Consider the following 13,526-nt stretch of genomic DNA (forward strand, 5'->3'; position numbering starts at 1 on the left):
TTTCATCCTGAAACCACCCCTAAATCCCACTTGATCATGGCATATTATCTTTTTGATTCATTGTTAGATTCAGCTTGGTAGTATTTTGTTGAAAATGTTTTCATCTATGTTCATTAGGAATACCGCCTGTAGTGTTTTTTTGTGTGTGTGTGTGTCCTTGTCTTGTTTGGGTATCAGGGTAATGCTGGCCTTATAGACTGAGTTGGGAAGAATTCCCTCCTCTTTAATTTTTGGGAAAAGTTTGAGAAAAATTGTTTTTTGTTTGTTTGTTTGTTTGTTTTGGTATTTGCAGAACTTTAATTGCCAAGGCAGAATACATTCCAATAAATGAAAAAAAATGGATAAACAAATAGACACATTAGAGAATTTCTAAGGTTCAATTAACATGTGAGAATTTCTTAACCTCTCAACCATCAGGAAAATGGATATTACAACCACAACAAAGCCACAAGTCATTGGATCAAGAAACGTTAAAAAGTCTCACAATCCTAAATGTTGGCAAAGACGCTGACCATCAGAAGCACTGGGAAAAGCCCTTTACAAAGCTCTCAAGCAGCATTCACTAATGCCAAATATCCCAGTGAACAGTGGTTCCAATCCCAGCAAAGAAATGCTCAGGCTCAATTCAAATGAGAGGCAGGTACATTCACAGCAGAGCCACCTGTGATGGCCGCACAGTGAAGACAGCAAATGCCCACCTGCAGCAGAGTGGGTGAAGGGCGGTGCATTTGCTGCAGAAAGTTATCAGTGGTGTAGACCAGCCACTCCAGGCCCACTGGGATCTGTAGGACTTTGCAGGCACAGGCCCCTTACCAACCCAGTGGTTACCTGGGGTCTGAATAGTTTTCATTCACAGAGATATCCTCCTCTTGGTACTGAAACCCTGAGTCTTTTTTGTCCATAGAGCCATGCCCTTCTTTGTACTGAGACATCATCGTGAAGACTGACGTCTAGAGGTGGGAGCACCTCCATGAAGTGAGGGAATAACTGAGTGTCTGTCAAGAAGTCAGAGGCATAGGGGCTCTGAGGCCACAAGGGGCCTGGGGCTGGGGCTGGGGCTGGGAGTGATCCTGGGCGTGGGCCTAGAACTGGGACTGGGCCTGGGAGTGAGCCTAGGCTTGGCATCCAACCAGAGCTTAAGATGGGGCCCGGGTCTGGGATTCTCTCATGCCTGGGATCTCAGCACTTTGGGAAGCTGAGGCAAGTGGATCACCTGAGGTCAGGAGTTTGAGATCAGCCTGGCCAACATGGTGAAACCCCATCTCTACTAAAAATACAAAAAATTAGTCGGGCGTGGTGGTGGGTGTCCATATTCCAGCTACTTGGGAGGCTGAGGGAGGAGAATTGCTTGAACCTGCGAGATGGAGGTTGCAGTGAACTGAGGTTGCACCATTGCACTCCAGGCTGCGCAGCAGAGCGAGACTCTGTCTCAAAAAAAAAAAAAAAAAAAAAAAAAAAAAAAGGAAAGTCTGTTCTTGTTCCGTGCATGTTTTCCTAATGGACTGTTTGGTATTTCTCATTTTTGAACTCCAGATATTTGTGAAGTCAGCCCTTTTCCTGTGATCTGAGTTACAAATATTTGTCCAGTTTGAATTGTCTTTTGATTTTTCTTATGGTGCTTCATGCCATGTAGATTTTTTTGAATTTGTGTAGTCAAATTTAGTAATGAATTTATTTTATGCTTTTTAGATATTGAGTCATGGTTAGAGGGACTCCAATCACCCCACCCACTTCAAGGTTAGAATGGAATTCTCTCACATATTCTTCCAATACTTTTATGTTTTCTAACCAACTTTCATGAGATATAATTTACATATAACAAAAGGCATCTATTTAAAGGATACAAGTTGATGAGACTTGACAGATGTACATCCTCATGAAATCATGATTTTTCTTTAAGTATTAAATCATAATGCATTTGGAATTTATATCACTGTCTACTTTGAGAAAAGGACTAAATTTTATTTATTTATTTATTTATTTATTTATTTATTTATTTATTTATTTGAGACAGAGTTTCACTCTTGTCACCCAAGCTGTATGTAGTGCAGTGACGTGATCTTGGCTCACTGCAACCTACGCCTCCCGGATTCAAGTGATTCTTCTGACTCAGCCTCCCGAGTAGCTGGGATTACAGGCACCCGCCACCACACCCTGCTTAATTTTTGTGTTTTTAATAGAGATGGGGTTTCACCCTGTTGGCCATGCTGGTCTCAAACTCCTGACCTCAGGTGATCTGCCCACCTTGGCCTCCCAAAGTTCTGGGATTACAGGCATGAGTCATCGCGCCCGGCGTATTTTATTCTTTCAGTTTTCAGATGATTGGCCAGGTGTCTGAACACCCTGCATTGAGATGTTTCCTTTGTCCCATTCTCTATTTCTGTATGGATTTCTGTCTACATCTGGACTTCCTCTTCTATTTATCTGTCTGTCCATATATACACGTTTACTACACAGTTTTAATAATTGAAGCTTTGTAACTGAATTGCCTTTAATAAATGGTACCAGCTCCAATACCAATTATAGCAGAAAACATGGTCCCCTGTATTAGGTATTTGAGAGCAAGATGGATGTTCTGGATGCTCGAGCTGAGTTTCTTTCCCTATGCCAGGCCTCCTTTTTACTCTTAGAGAAAGGTACCCCATTTTATAGATACAGAAAGTGAGGTGAGGTCAAGGAAGGTCAGTCCCCAGCTGTGCCAGCTCTGAATTTTGTAGGGTTTAGGAGCACCCAGCCTCAAATGCCCATTTGTGGATGAGAAAACTGGTTCTGGGTGGAGATAGAGACATGTGGAAAAGACAGATCTGATGATGCATTATCACTCAACCACTCACTCATTCATCACTTCACCCCAGCACAGACTGACCGTGTGCTAAGGCCAAGCCCTGCACTGGGGCAGAGAAGGGGCTGCTCCGTCCCCTGGGATCTCACGGTGGGCTGGAGGGAAAGGCGAGGAAGCACTGAGGGACAGGAGGATGTGACTGTGGTGGGAATAGAGGGAGGAACGGGGCTGTGGGCGCCCACAGTGGGGCCTCATGGTCTTAGCCTGGGCCCCCCTTCCAATGCTGAAAGTAGGGCAGGTGCCCAGGACTTTGCAGCAGGAGGACTATTTCGAAAAGTGAATCCAGGGAGCAGAGTGAGGGTCTGGGAAAGTAAAGGAGGAGAAAAAAGCTAAGCGTATACTGTAGAGATGACCATATTGAAGGCAACTGAGGCTTAACCCAGTGTGATCTCTAGGACAGCATCTAGAAAGTGCATCACAGCCAGGTGTGGTGGCTCATGCCTGTAATTCCAGCACCTTGGGAGGCTGAGGCAGGCAGATTACCCGAGGTCAGGAGTCTGAGACCAGCCTGACCAATATGGTGAAACCGCATCTCTACTAAAAATACAAAAATTAGCTGGGCATGGTAACTAGTGCCTGTAATCCCAGCTACTCGGGAGGCTGAGGTGGGAGAATTGCTTGAACCCGGGAGGTGGAGGTGGCAGTGAGTCCAGATCGTGCCCCTGCACTCCAGCCTTGGTGACAGAGAGAGACTCTGTCTTAAGAAAAAGAAAAGAAAGAAAAAGAAAGAAGGAAAGAAAGTGCATCAGACTGTGCATGTCTCTGTCTCAGTGAAAAAGAGAGAAGCATTTAACTCCAGGTTCCTGTCTCCATTGGTTGAGGGCTGTCCTGTGGGAACAGGGCAGGAATCCACCCGGGGTGTGTGGATCTGGTGACAGCCAGCATGCGTGGACTGTTTGCCAGAGCTGTGGCTGGAATCTGGAGCCAGGTGAGAACAGATGAGGCTGGACAAAGGGTCTCAGCCTGGTTCCCAGGTATGGGACTTGACGGCCACCTAGCTGGCCAGGATGGGAAATGCAGCAGGGACCAGGGCAGCGAGGGAGGCTGCTCCGGGTCCCCACCCCACAGAGGAGGCAAACCTGTGACAGGGCAGCCCTTTCCCCTGGAAGTCCCTGCTTCAGGGACAGACCCAGAGGCTCCACACAGCAACCCAGCCACAAGGGAGGCCTACGTGTCCCCATGTGATGGGCTTTCAAGGCCCCAAGGAGGTCACGGCTTGGAGTGCAAGAACTCCTCCCGACTCCTGTGCCGCCCCTCCACCTCCTGCCGGCTCACTGCTTTGTTCCCTGCTTTCTCTTTCTCTGCTTCTCTCTGCTTCTCTCTGCCTCCCTCTTTGTCCTTCCTTTCTCTCTTTCTGTGACCCTGTCTTCAACAACTCTTTCCCTTCCTCTATTGTGCTGTTTCTCTGTGATTCTCTCCAGCCTCCTCTCCCTGTCTCAGTCCTCTCCATCTCTCTTGTTTCCTCTGTCTTCATTCCTCTCTTCTCTTTCACTCTCTGCCTTCCTCTCGGTATGTGGATCACTGGCCAGCTCTCTGGACATCTCCCTCCCTCCAGCTCCCTTGGTTCTCACTGTGGGTCCTTCTGTCTTTGTCTCTTCCAGCTTTCCTTTTCTCCCCCTGGGCCCAAATCAACTTCTCTCCATGACTCCATCCTCCCATCTCCATCTCTCTCTCTCTCTCCTCACCCTCCACCTTCTCTCTCTCTCCCTTCTCTCTTTCTCTGACTGTTTCAACCCCTCTCTCTCTATCCTCCTTGTCTTTCTCCTTCTCTTTGTCCTTCCCCTCCCTCTCTCATCCCTTCTCTCTCATCTTCTCTCTGTCTGTCCCGTCCTCTGACTGACCTCACCCCTGCGTTCTTTACTCCTCTCCAGTCCAGCTCAGTTAGCCTCTCACCACCGACCTCTGCCTATCACACAATTTAAAAATTACAGGAAGATGGTGGGGGGCACAGGACTTATGGAGAAATGTCTACACCCAGCTCAGCTTCCCTTAGAGCCGCCTGGAGTTGGTGCTACCGGGGGGCAGCTGGCTCAGTGGGGCAGGGGCTCTGACAAACCCTGAGTCTCTGTGAGGCTCCTTACGGGCTCCACAGCCGCTGCTGGGCCCTTCTATTCCCTGTCAGAAGTTGGCTACCTCATGGGGATGTATTCCTGTCTATCTGCTCACAAGGCACCACTGGCAGTCACTAGGAACACAGTGACTCTTTCTAGAATGAATGAGCACAACCTCCACCCGTGGCTGGATACAGGATATTCCCCCACCCCAGAAGTCCCCCTCGGGACCTTACCAGTCAACACTACCCAAAGGGTAACCCTGCTTCTATGTCCAGCAAGGCACTATCTGCAGTATCTGTCACACCTCCCTGCTTCAGCTTTCTCTTCCACAGCCTCCTGTTTACTCCCAGGAGATTCTGTCTCCTCCTTCTGCACCCTGTGTGCCTTCACTTGTGCTTCCATTGGGCTGGTCAGAAGCTCTGTGCCCTTCAGTGTGGGTCTCTCTGCTGCAGCACACAGGATGCCCTGCCAGTCAGGGATGGGTCTCATCCCTCACAGAGCTGGCCATATGGCCCAGGTTCCACACAAGCCTGCAGAGCTTGTATTTCTAGCTTCTATAAACAATCTCTGGCTGGGCACAGTGGCTCACACTTGTAATCTTGGCACTCTGGGAGGCCAAAGTGGGCAGATGGCATGGCTCCAAGAGCTTGAGGCCAGCCTGAGCAACATGGTGAAACATGGTCTCTACAAAAAGTAAAACAAAAAAACATTAGCCAAGCGTGGTGTTGCACACCTGTAGTCCCAGCCACTCTGGAGGCTGAGGTGGAAGGATCACCTGGGCCCTAGAGGCAGAGGTTGCAGTGAGCCAGGAGTGCACCCCTGCACCCCAGCCTGGGTGACAGAGTGAGACTCTGTCCCCCACCAAAATAAAATTAAAAAAAAAAAACTCCTTATCTACAGAAGATACCTGCTGCCAAGGTCATAATGAGGAAATAATGCAACTGACTTGTAGTCTCAGAAACTTGAGCAAAGTGACCACATCCTCAGCCAGTGCTACCCTCATATTGCAAAGCCTTGCAGTACAATCTGTGACATTTCTATTCATTCAAAAAAGGAAAGATGAATCCATTTTGCAACTTAGTTCATACTGTTCAGATAAACATACCAAGTGGTACATGTGGAGTTGGTGGTTGAGGTCTTACAGGCCACAATGGGTAGAGGAGCTGGTTGAGGTCCCAGAGGAGTTGGTTCAGATAGCAGAGGCCAGGCAAGTGGAGGAGGTGGCAGATATACTAGAGGAGACCCTGGTGGAGGAGGTGGCTGAAGTCCCAGGGACCACAAGTGGAGATTATTGAAGTAGCTGAGGAGATTCATGTGAAGGTGGTTGTTGAGGGGCCAGAGGCCACCCAGGTAGAAGGGGTGGCTGAGGATCCAGAGGTTGCTAAGTGGAGATGTAGTCGGAGGTCCCAGAGGCCTCACAGAACAAAAAGGTGAATGATGTCCCAGAGGAAAGGCAGCTATAAAAGATGGATGAGGTCCCGGAGGACAGAAACATGCAGAAGATGGATAAGGTCCGGGAGGACAAGGAGCTGCAGGAGGTGGATGAGGTCCCAGAGGACCAACAGCTTCAGGAGGTGGATGAGGTCCCAGAAGACCTACAGTTGCAGGAGGTGGATGAGGTCCCAGAGAACCTACCACTGCAGGAAGTGGATGAGGTCCCAGAGGACCAACAGATGCAGGAGGTGGATGAGGTCCCAGAGGACTGACAGCTGCAGGTAGATGAGGTCCGGGAGGACTGACAGCTACAGGAGGTGGATGAGGTCCTGGAGAACTGACAGCTGCAGGTGGATGAGGTCTGGGAGGACTGACAGCTGCAGGTGGATGAGGTCTGGGAGGACTGACAGCTGCAGGAGCTGGATGAGGCCCTGGAGAACAATCGAGTGGAGGAGGTGGTTAAGTTTTCAGGGGACTCTCTAGTGCAAGAGGTGCTTGAGTTCCCAGAGGACTCTCCAGCGGAGGAGTTTGTTGAGGTCCCAGAAAACCTTCAGATGGAGGGAGTGTTTGAGTTCCCTGACAACACCCGGTAGAGGAGGCGGCTGGCAGCCCATCAATGGTCCTGAAGGGCCAGCCATGAGATCGGGCAAGTAGGGCCATTCTGAGAACGGATGAGGCTTCCCTGCAGCCACATTGACCTACAAGTCAGGAGGAGAAAATGTTTTGAAATATATGAATATGATGGACAAAAACACCAAAACCAACACAAGCTGCACCTTATGCCTCAGGTGATAGTCCCTTGCACCTTTCCCTCCTCCAGGTTTCAAAATGGCAGCATCAATGCCATAAAGTCTCCCTTCAACTGAGTCCTGCCAACAGCAGGGCAGTGAAGAAAAGTCGTGGGGACAAACTGCTATCCCCACACGCCACTCTGTCTGCAAATGTACGCAGGCTGGGGGCCTGTCCCTGGGAAGACAGAGTCATAACCCAGTAATAAAGAAGCATGTTTCTGACACAGGGGTGTCTATGTCTATCCTAATTCCTCCCTCACCATCATCACTGGAGCATGTTCCTTGCATCAGATAAACAGAGAGAAAGAGAAGCATGAAAAGCCCATTGTCCACACATGAGTCACAGCTACTCTTAAGAGAATGGCCTCCAGGCTTTTCATGTGCTGTCTCTGATTCTCAGAAATCTACAAGGTCAGTGTGACCACCCTGCTCCAAATCTAAGAAAATAGAGGCTCCAGAGGAAGGAGAAATTTCACCTAGCATCACACAGCTTGCAAGAAGCAGAGTGGAAGTCGATTCCAGCTCTGCCTGCAAGACCCTCTCGTCCCCCTTCTGCTTCCCTTCTTGACAAACGGTCTTCTCTACTTTGGAAGCGCCATCCATGGGCACAAAGAGCTCTGGGGAGATGGGGATTCCTGAAGAGCTGCAGGGGAAGTGGGAGAGGGTTTTCTGACAGAATAATCTTACATAGAGATATCAGTTTGGCATGGTTATCACATTTCTTTAACTTCTAGGTAATACCAAATTTTAAGTGCACTATGACATAAAGAATAATTTTGTCCATGGAAAAATGAGGTGGGAATTCTCAACAACAGAAGTTTTAAAAATATGTTTGATTTCAAGTGTACAAGTCCCATCGTGTGTGATCAGAGGATTCAGCAGCTGTCGAAGACACAGAGGCCACACGAGAACCAGCTTAATTGAGCATCATTTAAGGCCTTCATTGAGAATTGTCCCTGTAGGTAATGAGTGACGTTCACTCTCCACTACCTCACAGCCAGGGCACATTTTCTATTAAAATATGGAACCTCTGACACTTAGAATATTAGATCAAGGGCAACACTGGGTGAGGGTGGGGGCGTTTTTGCTCAACACAGTTAACAACAGAGATGGGACTGTGATGAATTATGGAATTGACTTTGCCAAAGAACATTCAAAATTGTACAAAGCACATATTAATGTTGGATCAATGAGTTTTCACTTCTGGGATTATGGCGGATATTCTGAAGGTTAATCACTTACCTTATAGCAGAAAAGAAAATCACAGCAAAAAAAAAAAAAAAAGGAAACCCCACATAGGAAAGGGGATCCCACACCATCTTGAGTAAAAGGGATCGGTCAGGGCCTACTGGGCCATAAGACCTACCTCAGTGGAGTTCAATGGCATCCTCTCATGTTATTTCTGGAAACAGAACAGTGACAGCCCTGCAGCCCTTGGCCCTTAAGCATTTATGGCTTCTGGAGGTGCCACCAAAGATGACTAGCTGGAAATGGAGAAGCCTGAAAGCTCATGGGGAAGATTTTGCTTTCAAAAAAGTCCAGTTAGAAAAGGCACCACAGAACCCAGAGAGCAGAGGACAGGCCAGGAGAGGGCGCTGTAGGAAAAGACAAAACTGTCCTGAACTAGGCAGAGGGAAAATGACTCCAGCATTTATACCTTTGTCTTCTCTGTTTTCTGGCTATGTCTTCTGATTCTTTAAGAAAAGAAGAAATATTGATCCATGAAGACATAGCCAGAAAATGTCTGCTCTCATCAGCACTTATGGCTCCCATTCTAAAATGTTATTAGTGTTACTTTTCTCAAATAATAATAAAAAAAATAAAGCCTTCCCACTGACTCAAGGTTGGAAGGGGAGCTGACCCATTTGCCTTCTAGGCTCATCCCCTCAGTTAAAAGTAACCAACACATCAGGGTGGAACGATGTCCACACTCAGTGGAGGGGCCTGAGCTCCGCTATTCACAGGGGACCAGCCAAGAGTCATTCAGCTGTGGCACGTGAGAAAAACGGTCCTGCCACCCAGCGGGATAACTGTTCTCTTTAGTAAGTGCTTGGAACTGTTTCCAGGAAACATAACAATTACCCAACCCAAGCCCTCACCCCAGAAAGGAGAAGCAGGGTGTGTGGATTGTGAAGCAGAAGTTAAGCGGGTGCCTTCCCAGAGAGCTCCTACCTCTCCAGAAAGGGTTCTCTAGCCCTAGCTGTCCCTGGGCTGCCTCCTGACTCGTGTCTCTCCAGCACTCCCTGCTTTTCCATCATTTCCTGTCTTGAAAACAGAGAAAGAGTTGACTTGTAGAAGAATTAAAACACTGTTTTCTTTACTAGACAGTCAAAGCTTCATCTTAAAACAAAAACATCCTTAAAATTTGTCCATCACAATCACCTACCTGTGCTGCTTGCAGGCAGCCTTCCTCTCTGCCATCTCCCTCTGCAAGGCTTGAGCACAGAGCTGTGGGGAGAAAAATACATCCATGTCCCGACTTGGCCGAAAAGCAAGGGAAAAATGAACAAACTTACCCAGTGGTTGAGGGCCTTTCTTGCAGCAGAAGGGGCGATCTGAAAAAGCCAACACATGAGAAAATGTATGTTGACAGATTCTAGGGGCAGTGGCATCATCTTGATGAGCGTTTAAGGATCCTACAACTGCAGGAAGGAAGGCTTCTTACCTCTCATCTGTAGGAGTCCTCTATCCACTGCTGCAGCTCTTGTCTGTCTTGAATCGTTTTTCTATGGTTTAGAATCACTTTCATCAGACAAAGTATCATCTTTAGTATGATTTTAAATAATCTGCCATGTTCCTGTTGTCCTCACAATTGTACCCTTACACAATCTATCTATACATAGAAAATGTATTTCACATGGCTATAAAAGTACAGTATGATCAAAACTGTTGCTGTAATGCTTCCTCCTCTTTTACTTAATGCCTGCTGGGTTCTGAGTTGACAATTTCCTTACCCATTTTCAGTATGTCCCTAATTCATGCTTCATTGGGCATCTTTTATCATAAAGCTCTATTCTCCTGGAATTAATATCCTTGCCATATTTCACAGGGCAGAAACAGCTGAGCTTATAAACAGGCACAGTCCTTTTGAAGGATGGGTTGATCCTACAACAACACACTTTCCTAAGGATGATGACAGCTCACATCACCCCTAGAACGGCTGGTATGAACCGAGTTTCCACACAGTCTGGCTGGCATTGCAGTCAGGAGATGTTTGGCTACTTCACATGTTTTGAACACTAGTAAATCTTAAGGTACTTGTGTTCTCTTGTGTGAATTGTCTCTCTCTCTAGGTATCGCTTCTGACCATTTGTTTCCATTTCTGTGTTAACTGGGTCTAAACATTGTACAAAGATTTAAAACAAAACACTCCACCAGCGCTTTCCCAAGAGGCTGGTGTCGGTTTCTGAACCCACTTGCAGATGGGTATTTTTTCTAGAGCCAATTTCATGGTTTCTTCCACCTCTGACAGCCGCCTCTCCTTTTCTTCTCGTTCACGTTCTTTCATTCTCAGCTTCCTGAGTCGAGAAGGGAGAGAAATGCATGCACGTGATCCACTGGCCTGTGTGGGGTTCCTTGCGGCATCTGAAGGCCGTGATTCAAAGGTCCCCTGACAACCTTCCCATAAATGAACCAACTGATCCTCACAACTGGAGGGAGAATTAACACCTTCCATGGGACAAAGAAAAAGCACATTCTGGCCTGCTGGCAAGTCACCTGTCGTTTCCAGCTCATCTTCATCGCTCTGTATTCCTATTCTTTAGTAAATATGAACTATTAAAAGCTTCTATGAGATGCTCTATGTGTGCTTCTGGGGTCAGTCTTTTGCCTGACATAGCGAAAGCTCATTTTAGTTCAGTGTGGAAAACCAGACCTCACCAGCTCATCACAACTAAACCCATAAGGACGGAGCAGAGGATCACTCCTCGTCTGACTCCTCCCACAGGGAGACCTGATTCTCCATCAGAGGCTGATGCCAGAACCCAGACAATCAGCCTCAGAGAGATCCTTCCAGGACATGCTGTCATTAGCCCTGAGGTTCACTACTGCACATGTCCATGATTCAGGACTGGAACTCTTCTCATCGACTTTAAAGATCCTGGTTGAAAGAAAAGGCCAATCTGAGTGCTGGGTGCATCTACTGAATTGGAAATGATTGAATGGCTCTTTAGTCAGGGTGTTATGTCCTGAAAATAGGTGACAACTGCAAACCATCCTCTGGTGTCCAGAGACTTTAACAAGGTTTGTTTCACACAGACTGAGGGCAGAAAAAAGGAAATAGCCTAAAAAGGTGGGTTTGCTGTGTTGCCCTCACACTACTTGATTCATGGTTCTGATTCTAAAAATCTCACTTGATACTTGATTTCATATGAAAGACGTGTAAAATGCCTGGGTAGAGGCGGCGGCGGCGGCGGCGGCGGCGGGCTCGGAGGCAGCGGTTGGGCTCGCCGCGAGCGGACGGGGTCGAGTCAGTGCCGTTTGCGCCAGTTGGAATCGAAGTCTCTTAAAATGGCAGATGATTTGGACTTCGAGACAGGAGATGCAGGGGCCTCAGCCACCTTCCCAATGCAGTGCTCAGCATTACAAAGCTCGGCTTTGTGCTGCTCAAAGGCCGGCCATGTAAGATCGTGGAGATGTCTACTTCGAAGACAGGCAAGCACGGCCACGCCAAGGTCCATCTGGTTGGTACTGACATCTTTACTGGGAAGAAATATGAAGATATCTGCCCGTCAACTCATAATATGGATGTCCCCAACATCAAAAGGAATGACTTCCAGCTGATTGGCATCCAGGATGGGTACCTATCACTGCTCCAGGACAGCGGGGAGGTAACAGAGGACCTTCGTCTCCCTGAGGGAGACCTTGGCAAGGAGATTGAGCAGAAGTACGACTGTGGAGAAGAGATCCTGATCACGGTGCTGTCTGCCATGACAGAGGAGGCAGCTGTTGCAATCAAGGCCATGGCAAAATAACTGGCTCCCAGGGTGGCAGTGGTGGCAGCAGTGATCCTCCGAACCTGCAGAGGCCCCCTCCCCCAGCCTGGCCTGGCTCTGGCCTGGTCCTAGGCTGGACTCCTCCTACACAATTTATTTGACGTTTTATTTTGGTTTTCCCCACCCCCTCAATCTGCTGGGGAGCCCCTGCCCTTCACCTAGCTCCCTTGGCCAGGAGCGAGCGAAGCCGTGGCCTTGGTGAAGCTGCCCTCCTCTTCTCCCCTCACACTACAGCCCTGGTGGGGGAGAAGGGGGTGGGTGCTGCTTGTGGTTTAGTCTTTTTTTTTTTTTTTTAAATTCAATCTGGAATCAGAAAGCGGTGGATTCTGGCAAATGGTCCTTGTGCCCTCACCACTCATCCTTGGTCTGGTCCCCTGTTGCCCATAGCCCTTTACCCTGAGCACCACCCAACAGACTGGGGACCAGCCCCCTCGCCTGCCTGTGTCTCTCCCCAAACCCCTTTAGATGGGGAGGGAAGAGGAGGAGAGGGGAGGGGACCTGCCCCCTCCTCAGGCATCTGGGAGGGCCCTGCCCCCATGGGCTTTACCCTTCCCTGCGGGCTCTCTCCCCGACACATTTGTTAAAATCAAGCCTGAATAAAACTACAAGTTTAATATGAAAAAAAAAAAGAAAGAAAGAAAGACGTGTAAAATGCCAAGAACTCTAGGAAACGGGGACAAAAACACTTCAAAGAGAAAGATCATGCACTTGTTTCTGACCACCCAGGGCACCCTTCAGCACACGCTGTCTGGAGTGGCCTGAAGCAAGGAGTGTCTTGTGAGGTGCAGAGGATGCAATGGGAGCAGGGTCCTGTCCCCACCCTAAAGGAGTTCACAGTTTAACGCAAATGAGAAGCCAGTGAGGACATCACTACTCCTGCTGTGAACTTGGGAACTAGAAACACAAAACCTGAGTCTGGAGGGAAGCTAAGGAAGCATTCTGCTCTGGAGTAGACATGAGTGCATGTGAAGCTTCTGATCTCCCATGAGAGCAATGGGGACATGGGGCAGAATCTCAAACCCATGACTGAAAGCACCAAATTGCTAAAATGGCAATAAAGAGACATGAGGCCAAGATGAAGAAGAAGGAACCCAGGATGAAGGTCAGCCTCACATTTGGGGCTCATTTCCCTCAGTTTCATCACTGAATTTCAGAAGGGACTAACTGAGATGCAAAGAAGCAGAGCGGCTTTTGCACCATGTGGAGGATTAGATGGAAAACAAGTAGACTGAGGGTCTGCTAGTGAAGGTGACCCCTACTGAAGTCCACTGGTTTTGGTTGGGACCCAGAAGAGTCACACGCCAGGAATAGAGGTGGACAGGAAACACCTTGACTTTTGTAGGGACTGAACCTCACTGATAACCTCAATTGCTGATGGTATGGAGGGTGTCTAGGTGTGCTAGGACCCCTG

The 13,526-nt window shown here is 48.2% G+C and overlaps 1 protein-coding gene and 1 pseudogene across 1 annotated transcript; one reads left to right on the plus strand and one right to left on the minus strand.

Moving 5' to 3' along the window:
• Positions 1-1,854: 1,854 nt before the first annotated feature.
• On the minus strand, positions 1,855-9,593 carry LOC100981169 (uncharacterized; annotated as a pseudogene).
• Positions 9,594-11,615: 2,022 nt separating this feature from the next.
• On the plus strand, positions 11,616-12,636 carry EIF5AL1 (eukaryotic translation initiation factor 5A like 1). Its single transcript, XM_008965588.5, is given in 2 exon segments — positions 11,616-11,703; positions 11,706-12,636. Coding segments are annotated over 2 exon segments (462 nt in total). The 5' UTR covers positions 11,616-11,630; the 3' UTR covers positions 12,095-12,636.
• Positions 12,637-13,526: the final 890 nt, after the last annotated feature.

Source organism: Pan paniscus, chromosome 8, assembly GCF_029289425.2.
Source record: "Pan paniscus chromosome 8, NHGRI_mPanPan1-v2.0_pri, whole genome shotgun sequence".
NCBI lineage: Eukaryota > Metazoa > Chordata > Mammalia > Primates > Hominidae > Pan > Pan paniscus.